The sequence below is a fragment of the Eucalyptus grandis genome, chromosome 6, assembly GCF_016545825.1.
Source record: "Eucalyptus grandis isolate ANBG69807.140 chromosome 6, ASM1654582v1, whole genome shotgun sequence".
Lineage (NCBI taxonomy): Eukaryota > Viridiplantae > Streptophyta > Magnoliopsida > Myrtales > Myrtaceae > Eucalyptus > Eucalyptus grandis.
Window position 1 is genome coordinate 856,581 of NC_052617.1, and position 19,845 is coordinate 876,425.

General features: G+C 40.2%; 2 protein-coding genes and 1 long non-coding RNA gene across 5 annotated transcripts; 1 reads left to right on the forward strand and 2 right to left on the reverse strand.

The window, feature by feature from the left end:
• Nucleotides 1-4,658: 4,658 nt before the first annotated feature.
• LOC120294883 (1-aminocyclopropane-1-carboxylate oxidase homolog) lies at nt 4,659-5,021 on the forward strand. Its single transcript, XM_039315733.1, has one exon. The coding sequence runs from the start codon at nt 4,659-4,661 to the stop codon at nt 5,019-5,021; it is 363 nt and encodes a 120-aa protein (XP_039171667.1).
• A 4,847-nt stretch (nt 5,022-9,868) lies between these two features.
• On the reverse strand, nt 9,869-11,053 carry LOC120294676. Of its 3 annotated transcripts, XR_005551907.1 has the most exons (5): nt 10,918-11,053; nt 10,757-10,854; nt 10,569-10,678; nt 10,355-10,414; nt 9,869-10,253 (listed from the first exon to the last, which is right to left on the reverse strand). XR_005551907.1 is itself a non-coding variant. In XM_039315062.1 (3 exons), exons 1-3 carry the CDS (start codon nt 10,918-10,920, stop codon nt 10,359-10,361), a joined length of 330 nt encoding a protein of 109 aa, XP_039170996.1. In that variant the 5' UTR covers nt 10,921-10,998; the 3' UTR covers nt 10,284-10,358. The 3 variants fall into 3 exon arrangements, 1 of the variants encoding a protein (XP_039170996.1); XR_005551906.1 differs by having other exon boundaries at nt 10,757-10,998; XM_039315062.1 differs by lacking the exon at nt 9,869-10,253 and having other exon boundaries at nt 10,284-10,414; nt 10,757-10,998.
• Nucleotides 11,054-14,695: 3,642 nt separating this feature from the next.
• LOC108954675 lies at nt 14,696-15,462 on the reverse strand. Its single transcript, XR_005551912.1, has 2 exons — nt 15,386-15,462; nt 14,696-15,279 (listed from the first exon to the last, which is right to left on the reverse strand). It is a non-coding gene; the product is annotated as an uncharacterized LOC108954675 (long non-coding RNA).
• Between the last annotated feature and the right edge of the window lie 4,383 nt (nt 15,463-19,845).

Here is a 19,845-nt window from a genome sequence, read left to right on the forward strand (position 1 = left end):
CACCACTTAATTAGATTTTCTCAATATCTAAATAAGGACAATGTGATAAATTCAGTCCATCACCCTTAACAACATGATCAATTCCTGGCTTGCAATGATGTATATTAAATATTTCAAATATACAATCAGTAAATGTCATCCAAGAAAATCTAATATAATATGACAAAAACAATCCTTACAGACCTTAGTACAAATGATATAAGATGTATCAAGGTTACAACTTGTAAGCAAAATAACATGTACATAGAGTATGAGAAAAAATAAATTTCCTTCCACTGACCTTGTAGTATATTGAATTACTTTGTTCCCAATTGAACAAGATAACAATATTATAAGACTTTAATAATATTGTCTGAAAACTTGCCTAAGGCCATGAATTAGAACTTTTCAGTCTATACATAAGTTTACTTGAATCTGTTGCAAAATCATCTAGTTGCACTATATAGATTTTGTATCTATTTGGCATAACTCCATATCAAAATAAATTATTAATGCCACGTTCACTCTGAAAGAATCTTTAAAAATAGTAGAAAGAAATATTTATTTCTTCACTATTAACTATACACTTCTCTTTCAGAGTAAAAACTTTAGCTACCAATTTAGCTTTAAATTCCACAATCTTTCTTTGAAATTCTTTTAGTTTTGTACATCAATTTGCAACTAATGAACTTATGGTCTTTAAACAAGTAAATTAGTTTCCAAACACTATGATGTTTCATAGATTATATATCGCCTTTTATGACATCTAATCACATACTTGATTGAGAGCAAGAAACGACATTTATAAATATGTCAGTACATCAACCATATAGTGGATATTGCAGTCATACTCTTACAAATAAACTATATAATTTAATGGAACAACTTATCGTTTTTCCCTAACAAATCTCCAGAGTAAAGTTACCACCACTTCATTTTATACTTGAGAGGTTTGAAAAAATTTCATCATAACTATATTAAGAATAGTAACTTGAACCTCAACAAGTTTAGTTTATGGTATAGGAGATTCTACAATTGTCTGTACCACAATTGTCGATATAGGCAAAGACAAAGGCACAGTGATCTTTCATCGCACTATTATCCTTAATAGTCTGAGAGCAGTTATCCTCTACAATTACGTTGAATTGTAGAAACTTTACAGTATGTGATTCTATAATACTTGTACATTCTTCAGGGTCATAAAATTAATACCCCTAATACCCCTTCGAACAATCAGAGTAAGATACAAAATAATTTCAAGTGGATCTAAATTCCAACACAATTAATATTGAATTAGATAACCTCACTTCTGCATGACACCTCTAAATTTAATATGATTCAAGTAATTTATGTCTAGTCTATAACTCAAAATAAGTTTATGAAATAACTTTGATAAGAAATACCTTTTATATGTGAAAATGTTGCTTTCAAAATATTAGCCCACAAAAGATCAGATAAATTAGTCTTACTAATCATACTCATCACCATGTTCAATATGGTGCATTTACGCATTTCGGCCAAATCTTTTTGTCAGGATTTTTAGGTATAATAATTAAGTTACCGCCCCAAAATCTACCAAGTATTTGATAAATGACCATTTAAGCTATTTCGCATTGTCATACTCGCCAATATACGCATGGCCATTATTTAGCCTGACAACATTTTAAGACTAATTGTAATTGTTTTATTCTTTATCTCGGTCATTTTCCTTAAATAGAAAACTTTCAAAAACAACATTTTAACCATATACGCTTAAACACAATCTTTACAGATGTGTCATAATTTCAATATCATATAAGACATAATTTCAAGCAACTAAGGCTTCCATCATCTTATAGCAGTGCAGTCCGTAGGCAAACCTCTTTTCAAATGTTCCAGAATGGAACGCTTCATGGACAATAAGCAAATTCAATTGTTTTTTCTCAAGCAACAAATTATATGTCCACTACTTAAAAATTTGAAGCAATTAAAACTTCAATAATAGTGGAGTTATTAATTACAAAAAAAATGTTACTGAAAAACAAGCAATATATATAATTAGCATTATGTGAGCATCGTGTAACTTGACGTACAAGTACACATCCAGAGAGTTACACGCATAGTCATATAATCACATTTGGGCAGAATACATGATATGTAGTTGTACACTCCCCACATGATGGCGGTTATGACAATATATTCTAATTTTCGTGAATTCAACACTTTTGGGTAGATGAACCACTGAGATTAATTACTCATCTACCACACCATCATGTATCTCTGCATGAACTAATACACAATCACATCCTTTGGAAGTATAACCACGCATTGACCAGGAGACATCCCAATCAGCATACGAGACCGAAATTTCTCAAACCCAATCAAGCGTGCCACTTTGGCAGTCACTACTCAATTGAATCCTTGAAACTCTCTCAAACTAGGGATATAAACTTTACTACTCACATACATCATATACATGTGATTTTAACTTTAGTGATAGAGGTGGGTTATCACTAAAATCACATATCATACTAATTACATTACTTTATCCATTAATAAAAATTAATCATATATATATAGCGAACCTGAAAAACAGATTTCAATGAGATCACCGATCACAGCAACACAAGAAAATTCTCATAACATAGAAGTAAACATCTCTTGTGCACTCATGATTATTGATTACTAGAACAACATTAAAAGAATGCCGATCAAAATGATCCCTCACAAGTTAACATCAATAGCAATACAGGGTATTCCGGATTGACAAGCTTGATAGCTGATCAACTATTGCTCATGAGTTTCATAAGGCAAAACATGACTCCAAGACCAATAAATGATTTATTAGCTAATTTTAAGTAACAAATTATCATTGGATAAACCAGTAGTCTATAAATTGAGTCAAAACACATAACCAAATATCTAAACTATAACAGTAGATACAATTGTTCTGCATAAATGTTGTCATACTCCTTAACCATAAATAAATAAATAAATAAATATATATATATATATATATATTCAACTTGATAGACATTAACAAGTGACCAGATGAGTTCATGTACAATATGTAGTAACTTAATTGACATACATTACCCACATTCAGCAGATGTATTAATCAGTACAATCAGTTTTATCACGAATTCTTAAGACGTCCATCATTCAAAGATTACTAGTGTGTCAAGGAGTATACTTGAGTAACAAAAGTTTTATAACATTTACTGTTTCTCATCAGCTCAATACATAACTCAAATACTATCACATACTAATTGTATCTCATTAAACCAGTTTCAATTTAAAATAAAGTTTGATTTTATTAATAAATCACACATTCATAATGTTTATGTGATAACATATTAGGAACCCATCACATGTATTTCTAAAATCACAGAAAATACAAGAAAAATATGTAAAAATACACTAAAAATACACGTATTTATGGCTTTTTATATATTTTCACATCCATAAAATCATAAAAAATGTAAAATAAATTCACCACAAGATAGAGGATGGCCATACGAATCCAACGCCGCTAGCCACGTGCCGAACGGAGTCTACACGCGCTCCCACGCGCCGCCTGAGTGCGCAGCGCCCCGCGTGTGGGAGCGCATGAGGGCGCGTGACCGCGCGTTGGCGCGTCTCCGACGCCTTGACGGCGCGTACAGGGGCTTGAGGCCTCCCCCCACGACGCTCCGCCGACCGTCTTGCTTGTGTTGTCAAGCCTAGTCTGAATTTATAATTTTATTTTATTTTTATTGAACAAAAAATAACAAAAATCACAAATTATGGCACAAATCTTATGCGTTCGAGTTCCAAGGTTATGGTTGCTCTAATACCACATGTTGGATGTAAATTGCGTAACCCCAATATCTCCACAACCAAAACAAGAACATGCATAATTGAATAGAAATATTAACGCACCTGTTTTGGGATCCATCGAACATAAAACGAAAATAAAAATGGATTACCCACATATCAAGAAGATCCATGCATCAAATCATTCTCCTCTATTGCCCTCCGTATCACTGGCTCAATGAGGTGGCCCCTCACGTGTAGCGTTAGATAAACGCCCCTTAGGTGAGGATACATGTGAGAATTAGGGTTAGAGGAGAGATTTGAGCACTATTTATAGAGTTTCCAGTCAGGCCCCCTCATTACGGGCCAGACTCAACTCGGCCCACACTAACCGATCATATATTAAACTAATTAAGAAACCTTCTATCTCATCTTAGACCAACCTTGTTTTACGATAATCATAAAAACAGTAAATTACAATATCAATTAATATAGTTCACATTAGGAAAACTTTTACATCAGGTAGGACCTGGATTTTTGACAACGTGAAGCCTGCGCCGCATCTTCCAAAGTTCATTCCTCGTTGGAGTTAGCTATAGAGTTTTGCCGAGGGAAGGAATGTCAAGATCGCCTCAGGGAGGGGTGTGGGCCACTATCGCCACTGCATTCACATATAATAATCTAATTGTCATGTCTCCTCATAAGTGGGTTCCTATGTAGCCGGGAGTGAAAGAAATTGAAGTGCCGAAGGTGGTCGGCCGAACTTCCAACTCACTGTGTAAGTGATCGTGATCGTTGGGCCGACCACATTTTAAAAAAATGGTGGGAGGTCGTCTCCAATATCCTCTTCACTGCAGCTCCTTCCATTTAACATCACTGTTACTCACATACTTTCACCGAACAACATGGCAGCGACCCACTCGGACAAAGCCCCCGACCAAGCAGAGCCTCGATACGATCGCGAGAGCGAATTGAAAGCCTTCGACACCTCAAGGACTGGCGTGAAAGACCTCGTCGGCTCCAGAGTCTCCAAGCTCCCTTATCGCCCAACCGCTCTGATCTTCAGCATTCTGATCGGGGACTTGCAAGGAGTTCATGAAGATTCCAGCAAGCGCAAGGAGATGGTCTGCAGAGTTTGCCAGGCGTGCGAGGATTGGGGTTTCTTCCAGGTGGTGAATCACGTGATCGGAGATGGCATCCTGAGCGGAATCATCGACGGCGAGAGGAGGTTTCACAAGCAGGAGAGCGAGGTGAAGAAGGAGTTGTGATCAGCCGAAATAAATAGAAAATGTTCAACTACAGGGCACCAATTAGCTGCAAACCCATTTACTTATATAAACAGCCCAAAAGATTAAAGCCATACATAAAGTAGCTCCCAAACCAAAAGGGAGCTCAGACAGGACAAGCCATCAATTGTATGAAAGGAATTAACATAAAACAATGACATAAAATTTCGAATATCTTGAAATCATGACAAGCCCGAAACATACATGTTTAGAGCTCATCGTCTATATTAAAACGTTCCTTCTTTAAACTTTTGCCAGAAAAGATGCCAATATCTTAATTTAAGGAGGGATTACTCCAGCAGATTTCTTTAAGTAATAAATTCATCAATTTTTCTTTCAGCATAGACAAAGCTCTTAACACCTGTTTATATAGAGACATGAAATTCTGTCACCACGCAAGAATGCTCAAAAAGCTGCAATTTTGCAAATTTTTAAAGCATAAGCAAAATTGACCTTTCTTCTACAGCAGGAATGAGAACCTCAGTCAAAGCCACTCCAATCTAAATCACAAAACCGTGTCATTATTCCCAGTCAATTTATAGCAATTCAAAGAACATCGCAGGATATGCACAAGACTTACCAGTTGTATGCTGCCGAACAGTTTTCCGTTGAGATCGACACACACTGTCAAAATAATATAAAAAACTACTATCCATAACACGTGACACTCCCTGCAAGCAGAATTGAAGAAATTGCGAAGGACCTACCAGTTGAAAGAATACTACTAGCGATTGCTTCAGCAAGGCCAACCTTCTCTTCTTAGGTTTTGTTTGAAATATCATACAGCCGTTCAACATTGGCAATCCAATGTTAAACCTAGGATAGAGGCTATCCGCCATGTCTGGTTGTCTGGGATAATCAACATGCCAAGTTACTTCTAGCATATCCTCAATCATTAAACCTTGCAAAACAACCACCGTGCTGGAGAATTTTTATCATGATTAAACTTGATCTGAAAAGTTCTTAGAAGTCACAATTTCACTCACCAAGAAGGAGGTGGTGGAGGATATACATCTGCCACAAAAAGCGTTGGATAAAAGAAACCCATAGGAGGTACTTAAATAGAAAAGAACCATCAGTACATCTCTAGAAAGCTATACATCTAGGAAGCAAATTAATATAGAGATGGGAATTCAGTTTGGGAAACATACATTGAGAGCAGTAAGCCTCGTCCTATGAGATGCAGCTGCCATCCCGTCCTCGTATGAGTAAACAAATGCTACGACATCAACCTCCCCCTCCTCAGAGCATGAAACTTAGTTTGCGGAAGAATGCTAAGACACGACTTGTCTGAAAGAGAGCATGCCACACATGTTTTTGTGTACACTGTGATTGTAACATTCCGCGGACGAACCGCCAACCTGAGGGACCAATCCCGGGCTCCACTGTAATATTGTCCGCTTTGGGTCACCCGCCCTGGCGCGGACGAACCGCCAACCTGAGAGACCCAAGCCTTATAAGGGGAGTTGGCTCTGATACCACTTGTAACATTCCGGGCCCCACTGTGTAATATTGTCCGCTTTGGGTCACTGCCCTGGCGCGGACGAACCGCCATCCCAGTCACGGTCTTTTCCCTTACGGCTTTAAAACGCGTTACACAGGTTAGAGGGACCCAAGCCTTATAAGCTGACCAAGATCTCCCTCCCTAGGTGATGTGGAACAAGAGAGGAGGTTGTCACAGTGATAGGTATATATGGTTCCTCAACTGAACAAAGCCCCATTCTGATATGGGTTTGTACCATTAAAAATGGAGCATAAGCAAACGTTTTCAGTGCTCACGATTATAAGAATTCTGATTCATACCGAATCTTAATTGCCAAATCAGAGGGATTCATAGACGACTCACCTGGATGTAACAGTAGGATTCTTTCAGTTCGTTTAGCATCAACATATCTATAGGCTTGGCCAACATGTTAGTGTCAACTTGAGGCCAAGTTTGATGATGCCTCTGGGTCCATATGAGGCATCTACATATATCCTGAAGCCTTATTACCCATTGAATATCATAATCATTGGATGTTCATGAGATAGTTTCGAGTCCAATTAAACAATAAAATAGATATACTGGACAAACAATAAAAAGTTGCTTGCTGAATTAAGTTATCTCAAGATAAAAAAGAGTATATTGGTCAAAAGCTCTCTATCTGTAGTGTGGTACCACATAACGATAGCCAGACCTCACATGATACAACCATATAATGGTGGTGGTTTCTCGGTTGAGTTTTCTGCAGTTAAAAACAAGGTTGTGGAGAGCGGGATCCTACTCATGATCGATGAAGGTTTCTAAGGGAACGGATTGTAACATCATATGGTGGATTGTAAGATCCTAAAAAATTACACCAGCAACACAGAAATCTTGGATAGTCCTATGACGTTTGTTAATTATGAACATTGTGCAACATTAAAACTTCAAAACAGTGCGAATTTATAGTTTATATACTTCATAAACAAGAAAAATCAGTACTTTCTATTACCTGAATACTGGATATACATATTTAAAGGTCAAAGTATGTCAAAGTTGGATCAATGGGATCAGATGGGATCAGATGGGATCAGCACGATGGCATCGATCCTATGATTTTTCTTTGCTTAGGATCGGGAACATGTAAAGATCCTAGCTTATTAAGTTCCTCCTTAAGATTCCAATCATTTCTTACTTTCAGATGAACTTTGGGAATTGGATGAGAATGCATGCTAGGAAAAGTGAGGAGAAGAGAAGATTGAAGCATTCCATTCCTCCCACGGTATTATTGCTGATTTAAAGAGGGAAGTGTTGGAAGCTTATAGAAGGAGAAGCAAAACACAGCGTTTACTTCAAACCTCGTTGACTTTTCGAGAGAGGTCATTTACTGAGAACCATGTTTCGTAGTGGTGGCAACCTCAGTAACTTTTTTTACAATTAGTCTATTTTATGCTTTCCACCAGAAGAGCAACTGTTCAGTTGTGGACAATTAGTCTATCTTATGAAAGAGACGAGCTGACCCTAGAAGAGAAGGTACACCATTCACCACATTTTTAACCGTGCTACTTCGCTCACACTTTAGCTTGCAACATCAAACATGCGCCGAAAACGAGCTAATTTGGAGCAAAATACTATAGCCACTTCAGATTCAGCCGTCATTTTTTTCAGATAGAACGAAAGGGAAATATTACAGCAATGGAGCAGCCACTGTCTCAGCCCCTATCCACCACGACATTATGAGCAGACCACACTCCTTTTGAATTGGCTATATAAGAAGTCCTTAATTTAATGGGAACTTCATCAAGTCTCTGCATTCCTTATTGTTGGTGTCAACCATTGTGACAATCCCCTACATTGAAAAATAGGAGTCGGCATAGAAAGTTCAACCGAATGTTGCATGGCTACGGTTATCAGCACTTGGTCATCAGATTTTATTTTGAGAATTCTAATGTTGCTCTCAAGAGCCACTCTCGCCTTGAACCGCTTTGCCTCTGTTGAGTTCACAGATGCAATTGGCGGCCACTGCCATGCCTTCGACTTCTAGAACCAAACCATCTGTGTTCAGCTTGAACTATCCATCCAGCGGGGGGTTCCATCGGACTCTCCAAGTTCCGTAAAAAAACTGACTTCAGCTTGCTATCCATGGTAACATTAAAATCAGAAACTTTAGTCCTAGCTTGCATGATCAAATTAGAGTTAGGATAGCCGTCATCAAGATTTTACTATTTCCATTTAGCCAAAAGAGTCCGAATCACCATTGGGAACAAAATTTTCCCAGAATATTGAGATTTCTGCACTAGCATTTGGCGGTAACTTTCTCCGTTTCCTTTTGTGAATTTCGCCAAGAGAGACCTTGGATTAGTCATGCCATGGCCCAGATGCATTTGGGTTTCTAAACCTTGGAAGGCCCACAGATTACAGACATAGATGCGAAAATTGTCCGACCGAAACCAAAGACCGGAATCTTCTTCTTCGCTTTCGCCAATCACACTGTAAGAAGATTTGCCCTGTTTTTCTTTTACCTTCTTTTGGCCAGGCCTGCATCCGTGAAAACAAGAAGGGGTTGCATTCTGGGTGAACAAAAGCAGGCAAGGAAGGAATCATTTTAGCGCTAAGACAGTCACTCTCAGTCAGTGCATCGTCCATGCGATTCCCAATTTCACAGCAAGAGACATTAAGAGAGAGAGATGGAGGGAGGTGGGAAGTGGAGATCAAATTGAGAGACGATTACACAGCCTTTACTGCCTAAACCTTCTCGTCAATTAAATACTGACATGGTTTATATTCGTATCTCTCTTTTTGAATTGAAGTCGTTGACTTCTGCATTTGTCTACGATATTTTCTATCTGAAATTGGCAAAGAACCCGTCTCTTTTAATTAAAAGCTGAAGAACGACTTTTAGTGACAGATATTTCGTCGCAGAGAAATTCGGTGGAACAAACTGGTAATCAATTTTTCTTTCACTGTGATACTAATTGACAAGGAAATGGGTTGCCTGACACAATCATAGACGAACTCCAATAACAGATATCTTGATGCATTAGAAGCTGAAGACTGCAAAACAATACACATAGAAGGCAGCAACGACCATTCATACATACGTCCTCACATAGACACTTAGACATTCAAGCTCTTTGGGTAGACTTCTATTCTTTTTTGGGCGGAGCCAGGTGGAGATTATTTGTTGATTGTGTTTTTTGGGTGCAGGAACTGAGCTGACAGTACTTGAATTCTAGAGTATACTACATCCAAGGGTGCAGTGGCTCTGCAGTCTCCTCTTGGATAACAATGCTGTATAGATTTACATGGAACAAGAGGAGAAATTTATAAGTTATCAAGAAAAAGACATCAAACTCTTTCAAGTCCTTTACTAACCGTCAAAGAAACAAAAATTCCTCAGAGGACACTATGCCCATAAAAATGAAAACACTTCATTATCTTGAATACCGTATGAAGAACAAAAAACAGTCAAGAGAATTGCCTTAAAATACTGGAACTTCAAGTAGCCGACTCAAACGACAGAATAATAAGATAATTGAACGATGAAAACAGTGAAGTTAACAAAAAAGGGCCTCCTCTAAGTCTGCCATGTGATTTTAAAGATTAGGTGGAAGCGAGAAAGCAGCTTAACTCGGGCAATGAAGAACTAGGTCCAACAATTTTTTTCAAAAAAGCTTGCAAACCTTGCGCTGGAAAGAGCTGCTGTTCGTGACCTCCTCATCCAAGAACGGAATCTTCAACAACAATGCTATCTGAGATACACTAACCCACATGTTAATACTGAGAAAATTTAAAAATTTCAAAGGCAATTTACACTGCCAAAACTAAGGACAAACAGCAGAAGTCAACTCACAATATCATGAGCCTTCTCTCGCGCCATGTGTTGCGCCGTCGTAACTTGAGAATTGAGCATCTGAAAACCCCCAATCAACAACAACTAAGTCAGAAGGAAACCCAGCGAATTCAGAGAACGCTCGGCTCAACACAAACCATCAACCCCCGCAAAGCCAAACCCAAACACACCCGAAAAACCAAACAAAAAGAGGAAGTCATCAACATCGTGGGACCTGGTCTTGCACGTTTCGCTTGGGGAGCTGGCTGGTGTAGCAGGCGATGCAATGAGGGACAACGAAAGGCGCGTCCTGCTGAGCGAGACCCACTCCGATGTTCGCAGAACCTATAAAGGTCGAGCAGGGGTTTTCTTCAAAGGAGGGAGGTACTCAATACAAGAGAAAGAGACAGGTGGGAGGAGTACCAGGTTGATGACGACGAGATTGGAGCCTCTCTCTCCGAGATGAGCTGCGAAGGAATCGCCGTCTTCAAATAATCACTTGCAATGAGAAACATAGGGCACTGCGAGAGATTCAGTGAAGAAGCTCGACGACTCGAGTAGTCATGGAGAGAGAAGAGATTCACCATTGCGAAGGGAAGCGAGGTCGAGGAGCTTCTCGTCCGATCGTCTCTCGCGCTCGCTCAGAGAGAAAGATAACTGACTGGCTAACTGAGACGGAAGCCGATGATGCCCCTGCGGGTGCGACGACGCTTCTTGAATCGTGAACGAGGCTTAAACACTACACGAAGATGAACTATTATGCTTTTGAGGTAGTACCGACACGTCACACACGACACAACACGACACGATACGCGTCACGTCATTTCTAAAAAAAAATTTGATACGTTCCGACACGTTAAATATTAAATAAATATTTTTATATATTCACAATTAATTATAATTTATTCAAATTCATAAATAAATAATAAAAAAGAGCCTATAATAAATATATATTAATAATATTAATAAATTTATTCATAAAAAATTGGAAAGACATTTTTTTACTTTAACAAAAGTTATTGATGAAATAAATAACTAATGAAATATTAGAATCAACATAAATTTATATTTTTCTAATCAAAATTTATCATTATTTAATATCTAGTGCTTTTATTTTTGAAATAACTTTTTAACTTGTTAATTTATTTATTTTTTAACCTTATCATGTATTAATAAAATTATTTAATATTTAATATTTCTTTTTAGGGTTAAATGGATCCCACCCATTTATTTCAGCACACGTTTTCTTCCCCCACACCCTGCGCCTGTCACTTCCCTTCTTTCCCCTGCACGAGGCTTTCTTTCCCGTCGACGCCTCGTCTCTCTCCTTTCTCTTCTCCCTAAAAAACGGTCCAAAGGGCAAAACCCTAGCAACCACCTTATTTTTCCTCCCCCTTTGCTCGGTCTCCACCTCTCCCGCCGCTGCCTCGCCTCCGTTCTTCCCTTTGCCATCGTAGCCTCGCATCTAGCCCTCCGCGGTGTTGCGGTTTTTCATCTCGGCGTTGCAGTCGGCGATCGCAGCCGACCAAGACGATCGAGAAGGCTTCTTGGCGCAGTCGGCGGTCGCAGCCTTCTCCGGCGTTGCAGTCGATGCTCGCAGCCCTCCCTCACCGTCGCTCACAACGTCGCCTCGGCTCCCTCACCCTTGCGGCCTTGCCTCCACCCTCCATCACCTTCTTCCTTCGCACCTGCAGATCCACCCTCCGGACACGCTCTGACGCGCGTGTCGGAAAGAATTGACCACATGTCGGAAACTCCGACACGTGTTGACCGCGTGTCCGAACGTGTCCGAGCGTGTCGGACACATGTCGGGGTGTCCGACACGACACGAAGGTCTTTTGAACGTGTCCGTGCTACCTAGGCTTTTGTCTGGGTTTATATATAGTTTTGCTTTAAAGTTTAGTTGGAATTTTGAAAAAAAAGGTATACGAGTTTAACAAAGCCATGTCTTTATGACATCGACACAGACTAAAATAAAATGGAAATCTGTACTTTAGTTTAATTGTTACAGTTGTTTTGAAGTCATAATATCCAATATAGGGTTGCTCACGAGAGCAAGCTAATTGAAATGCCAATTGGATTATTTTGTTATTAGTACTTTTCTCAAGGGGAACCTCTGTGTGTGGAAGAATAGGAATGCATGTTGCATGATCTTTCTAAATTTTGGATTTCTAGTTTGTGCATTGTTTTTAATTTCACATAGCCGCCATATTATTAATTATTGATTCGCGAACTCTTCCGATGTTGCGTGCATCAATCACATTTTTGCACATAAGTGAAAAAAAAAAAAAAAAAAAAAAAAACTCTTGAGTGAAAAAAAGAATGAAATAAATTTGGATTTTCTCTTGTTAAGAAAATAATTTATTACTTATGATTTTCAATAGATATATTTAAATAACTAACTGATCTCTTTTTTTATATTTCATCATGCTTCATTATATTAAATACAATGTTTCGATAGGTAAGCAAACATCTATGAACTTTTTACATGTCCTATAGTTTAATTAATCGTGTTTGTTCATATAAAAATGGGAATGTACAGGATTCAGACAAGCGAGGTGGTCGTTAAAGTCTATTTTATCCAATTGTTAGACAAGTGATGTAATGATTAAGTATACATTTATAAGCCCCATCCATCACAACAACGTACTTGCAAAATATTGTGCAACCATGGGGTCCCTGAGAGCCTCTTGGAGGAGGCGATCAACAGATTGCGCAAGTTCTTCGAGCAGGAGATGAATGCCAAAAAAAGAAAAATTTACAAAGAGGGTCATATAAAACAGCAACATGGGACTTCATAATAATTTTCTTTCGGTGGCCAAAGGGACTTCATAATTCAGTGGCTGCTAATTGGAGGAACATCATATCTTGCTTCATGACTTTCCGTTGCGTGTTTTTCACCTTTCGAAAAGGGAAAACTCGAGAAAGTTCCCAAAGTGAATTGACAAAAGACAGTTTGCCAAAATATTGCAGTAGTTCAGACAATTGCAGAGTAAATGGTTTTCACTGTACAATACTTGATAGCCTTTTCTATTTTCTTCAACAAATCAAGAGCTAAAATAGCAAGCATACGAAACTTGAGTTATTCGCTTACTTTTCCGTTGAATCGGCCAGAATATATGTTGACCACTCATGAAATGAAAGTGCCCAGTTACTTCATTCAGCCAGCAAAGGCAATTGCTACCGCTGAATCTGTACAAAGTTTCTCACCTAAATTCCGCTTCCCATCATAGCATATAATCTTGCATCTAGTCCAATCAATGATAAGAATTAGTAAGAAGATCCTCAATGACTGATCATTTTTACCGATGGGAACCTCAGAGGTGGTTGTTCCGTTCTTTTTGGATGAAAAAAAAGGATGTTCCTCGACGGTTGACTTTATTTGCGTTCTAGCAGTAGCAGTAGCAAACTTTTGCACCTGAGTTGATACAATATATCAAAACCTTTTGTTGTATTATCTAGGAATCCGTCGAACCATACTTTTACAGCAGCTCTAGTTCAGTTTTCTGATGCATCGCAACATCTCTGGCAGAGAAACGCTGGAGTACTCAAAGAATGTGATGGGATTGGGCTCTGTTTTTGAGCTCTTATCAGAAGCCCTAGGCCTCCACCATACTTTTACAGCAGCTCTAGTTCAGTTTTCTAATGCATCGCAACATCTCGAGTAACGCTTGAGAGGATGGCCCGCCCTATGAAACAATGCAAAGGCAAATCCCCGTCCTAACACGACTTGTCAACGCATGGACTCCAGAAAGAAAGCAAGAAGGGATTTTCCCCTAATCAGTAACATCAGAACTACATCTTTTCGCAGTTCAGCTTCTCATGTCCGAAGGCATATGAGTGTTAAATTAGCTGCTCACAGAGCTCAGTACCTTAGTTTCAAAAGGGTCCAATTTTAAATGATTTATAAAATTATCACAAGCCTCGGCATCAATCAAGGTTGTCCAAGATTCACCAAGTTGTCTGTTTCAATCGGATGAACATTGAGATTTCTACATGCTTACTAGATCATATTGACCCAGCTTGTAGATAAGTGTTATGTCTACCTGAGAAGTCCAGAAACTCTCTTAAAGTGATAACAAAGGAGGGCTACAGACCAAAGATTCCTCTACATAAAGATTTCTGTAATTGCGAAGAAGTCAAGGGCTAAGACAACATCGAATTATCCTGCCGTCTATCATTGTTCAACTCTGTCCTAACAGATTTTATTTTCATAAATTGCAAAACTTTGTGTACTAGCCGCCCGGTCCCCCAAAGAATCAGCCATCATTAAACAGCATTGTCATTTTCTAAAGTCAAGCGGAACCTCGCAATGGATGTCATTGTTCTCTTCACTTCTCTTCTCTCAATCAATCAATCAGCTATAAAGAAAATGCTCATATCATGCATTGACATTGTAATGTCTCCATAACACTCAAGTCATAATCCAAATGTCTCCATAACATTCGATTCATAATCCAAACTTATTACACATTCACAGTGAAAATTGAATTGCAGTAGAGAGAGGGAGAGAGAGGAACAATGCCTACCATCGATTTGGCCTCCGACTCAGGCGAGCAGAAAGCTACGACAGAGCGGGCGACGACTCGAAAGCCGGCGTCAAAGGCCTCGTCGACGCCGCGATCACCGAAATCCCTAGAATTTCGTCATCCGAAGGCAGGCAGCTCCGAATCGAGCGGCGGATCCGAGAATCTCCGATTCCCGATCATCGACCTCGGCGGACCCCGCCAAAGAGGAAGGAGGCGATCGACAGGATGCGACGCGCGTCGGGGACGCTGGAGGAGATGAAGGAGGAGAGGGGGAGTGAGGAGGTTGTACGAGCAATACGAGGAGGCAAAGGAGGCGTTTGTTCTACACGCGCGACGTGACGACGGAAGATGTTGGCGAGCTGGAGAGTGAGTGGAGAGACGCTATCTTTCTTTTTTTATAAATATTTGCACTGCGACCTGCAAATATACAGTGAAGAGGAGAGAAATTAGTTAAATAATAAAGAAGGTGAAATAGTTGAGAAAGGAACACTATTGATAGGTGATTTAAGTCTTTTTCTCGTACCTCTAATGCTAGTCCGAATCGGACGAGTCATCCTCCGAAGCAATGAGTGGGTCGAGCACGTACTATTCACCATCCTCCCCATCAATGATTGGGATGTGCACATCAATAAGGCACCTTCGATCCACTAAGGGGCAATTATGAATTCTGAATTTCTTCAAACGTGTGAGGTTGCGTATTTCATATGGTATATGCTTTAATCTTTGACAGTGAGATAATTCAAGCGAAAAATTTTCAATCCATTTTGGCAAACGTTTTAGGCTCAACCATCGTAAAATTGTGAGAAATTGTAGAGTTGTCACATGTTGAATGCCCTCTGGTAATGCCATCAAATTTGAACCTGTGAAGGTAAGAACACGGAGATTTGTAAAGCATTGCCATTGGATGCCATGCTCGTCTTCTTGGCACGATAAATCGAGTCCTTGACAATTCGAAATTTCAAGTTCCTTGAGCAAGTAAAGGTGCTGCATCTCACGAGAGAGACTCCCTAGGTCGAAATTGAATATTCTCATATGCTCGAGGTTATTGGCCAATCGGAGTAGAGTCTTAAGCATGAAAGGCTCTAGATTCATCCTAGAACTACCAAGATTTAGATATTTTAGTTCTCTAGGATTACCAAGATCTAGGTATTTTAGTTTAGGGAAAGGAATGAATGTGGCTTCCACTGCTCCTTCTGATGGGCAATTTGGATTGGCCATCAATTGTTGTTCCAACATTTTTGTGCCATCTACTGACAAGAATTCCACCTGGGGGAATGCTGGTATAGAATTCAAGTGGAGACAACCTTTTATACACACGAACCGAAGTTTTAGGAAGGATGACGGTGAGTTGTATGACCAATGATTTTGATGTGTTCCCATTTCTCGCATCCTTCCCCACCATCCTTCCAACTCTTTGCAGCCGGTGAGTCTCAGACTCTCAAGAGATTGAAAGAAGGCGAGTGTGGTATTAGATGGCTCTGGGTCACTTGTCTGTTGAACGAACTTTAACGCATCCAAGTACTCGAGACTCAACGTCCTTAGGGAAGGGAGTTCACTCAAGGGTGGTAGCTGGCTTAGTGAGTCACATTGATCAAATAAGAGGTGTCTAAGTTCGACCAATTTCCTCAAATCTCTAGGAAATGTTTGAAGGTGCATACAAAACGAGAGTTTAAGGGTCCGCAAGTTCACCAAATCAGTGATCGAATCTGGCAAACTCTGGATGGATTTATTCATAAAAATATGAAGAAATCTTAATTGCTTCAACTTTCCTAAGGAGGAAGGAGGGAGAGAAAATTTTCATATTTCAAACACAATCTCGACAATGTCCACAACTGGAGAAAACTTTCTTATAGTTGAGTACAGAGGATATTGTGTTAGAGTAGAGTTCATATTCTTTACTTTCTATGAGAAACGTCTGCAATTTGGATGTTTTGAGTAGGGACAACACTTTCTCTTCAGAAAAAGTCTTTGAAATAAACGACACATGTTGAATTGCTCCATCATTATCTCCTCCTTTAAAATTAACAATCTTGCATTCACCTCCAGCAACTTTCTGGGCAAGATCATGCATGAGATCATGCATCTTGAATCGTTTGACCTCACGACCATAGCCATATTTGACTATTAATTGAGCATCGAGGAATGACCCACATAGCAGTTCTGACAAGTAATTGTCAACGACCTTTTCAAGGTCCTCTCCGTTGCATGACTCAATAAAGCCTTGTGCCACCCAAAGATTGATCATTGTATCTTTCTCATAGATATAATTTTTCGGAAACAATGATATGCAAAACAATTTTTCAAGCATGACGGAAGATGATCGTAACTGAACTTGAGGACTTGCATAATTCCTCCATCCGCATCAATTTCTGGTATTTCTGGAAGTTCACGCACTTTATAACGAAGCCATTCATCTTTGTTTTTGCCGCGCAAAAGGCCTCCTATAGTTCTAATGGCAAGGGGAACCCCAGTGCATTTTTTAACTATATCTTGACCCATCTCCTCCAGTTTTGGGTCTAACAATTCTACCCCATCTCCAAAAGCCATTTTCCTAAATAAGTCCCACGACTTATCATTAGACAAGCCGCGTGGTTCATAGATAACTGATTTCACATTGGTGATCTCTGCAACTTTGCGATTGCGAGTGGTTATAAGTATCTTGCTTCCTTGCAAACCACCCTCTAGCCAATCTCCAAGCATCACCCATTTATCCCGATCTGTATTCCACAGGTCATCCAAAACAAGCAAGTATTTCTTCCTATCTATAGTCTCATGAAGAAGACTCGGCAACTGGTCTATAGACTTATTCTCAAGATCTTGACATTTTGCTGATTTGAGAATTTCATTGATAATCAAAATCACATCAAAGACAACAGATACACACACCCACATCCTAGGCTCAAAATGTTCTTTTACTTCCCCATCATTGTACACAAGTCGTGCAAGTGCAGTCTTTCCGAGACCTCCTTTACCCACTATGGCAACAAATGACACGCTCTGGCAAGGGGAAGAAGCAAACAAAAGTTGTTTGATCTTTTTCGTGTCCTCTTCCCTACCAATTATTTTTGTGTCGGGTAATAAATTTTCTTTCTTTCCTCTCGTGATGGCCATTTTTTCCTCACTTTGATGCTCCTCTAAATGGAACTCCCTATCTTTTTTAATCCGATCTAGTCTCTTCTTAAGTTTTTGAATCTCATTAGCCACTTTAAGGCAGTGTGCAAACTGATTTAGAAGAAAACATGTACTGCTTTCAACATCTTGCTGCCGGGAGTGACCTTTTGCCTCAGATCTTCAGTTGCAACATCGTCGAGCAAGTCCTGTATGTCGTACAACACGTCCTTGAGCCTCGTGAGCCAGAGCTTGACCTGGTTGTTGTGCCATTGCTGCTTCTCAGCATCCAAAAGCACAGCTTGGATGGTCTGGACGGTGCCCTCGAGGCTTTGGAGCTCGTCCTTGGCACAGCAGAGCAACATGATCTTTTGAGAAGCGAAGGAACCTCCAGGTTTCACCATTTCGGTGGCAAGGCTTTTAAGTATGTCGGTGGCAAGGCTGAAGAGAACCGCTTCCGCCATTTCCAAAAGCAAAAGCGGGGGCTGAGAAGTGTTTGAGAGGAGGTTGCAGAGCTGATGCTTTTGTGGTGAAACAATGGTCCGGTGGTGCCTCACCATCAACTTCAGGCACGAATACATAGCAAGGCCAACTGCATCTTCATCTTACTTCATGCTCAGTTAATCCACCGGATGAAATAGCATAACTTCCAAAAGAGAAAAAGAATAGCGTGAACTTTTTTCTTCGTGAAAAGCCCAAAGTACATATTCATGGAATAATTTCAAGGTGCGGCTCTAAATCCACCCCTCCTTCGGCTTCATCCACACCCTTGATGGTCAGAATGACAGGAATACCAAAATCATGGGTCCCACGTTTCTCTCTCAATTTTGTCTTATCAGAAGGCTCAGTTTCAAGTTCAGCAGCTTCCTTAATCCTTAAGCCTCTCTTTGGTTCCAAGTTCACACTTCCTCTCTCCCTCTCTGCCGGGTAAAAAATGCATGGTCAGACTCGGACAGCTCCGAAGCCTATTTCACTTCTGTCCTGGCCTCCTCTGCAAGATCAGAAGCGTCGTACAAGCGTGGAACGATTTCTTTTGATCAGGTTTTTTCGAACTGATTGTGATGTGATGTTGCTCTCAGATACGCGAAGGAGGCTCTCGACACGAGAGCGAAGCTCCTTGTGATCAATCCTGAGTACTACTCCGCTTGGAATTACAGGAAGCTCGCGGTTTAGCACAATTCTCTGCCCGCCCCTCCGGTGTGCGCCTCTGTCCTCGTCCGCACAACTCTAAGCCCACGCCGCTGTAATTGCTCGAATGAATTTGAAGACGAAAAGCGAGACATGGAGATGTGAGGTCTGACGCGGTACATGCGGCTACAGCTGGGAATATCACTGAACAACATCTGGCCATGGTGGTCAGTTGAGAGGATGATGCCAGCGACGTGACGAGGATGATGCCGGGGACGCGCTGCCCAATTATTCGAGGGGCTAACAGTGTACCCTGTCAAGTTGGAAAAGGTCACGACGAGCATCAAAGGGTCGGAAAAGGTCTCCGACTCTTGAAGCCGGGAGTGAGTTGATTGAGAACGGCGAGAGCGGAGCCAGGGGCAGCGAAGGCCGTAGTGCGTGCCCCTCTCTCTTCCGTATCTCCTCATTGCCGGCACCTCCCAGTGATTGGAAATGGAGGCTGCTGCTGAGCCCTCGCAGCCTTGGATCGAGGTTGACCCCGTCGACTACCTCAAACAAGTCTCGATCCAAGCAAATCTTGGCAAAGCCATAGGCGGAATCAGCTGAAGACGTAATCAAGTTCGCTAAAGATATCTTTCGAGACTATTCTGCATTTGTCGCATCATGGGGTAAGTGTTTACCTTTTATAGAGCTTGTTCATGGTTATCACTCTGATACCTATTGCATTCTTATTGTCCATCTAAATCT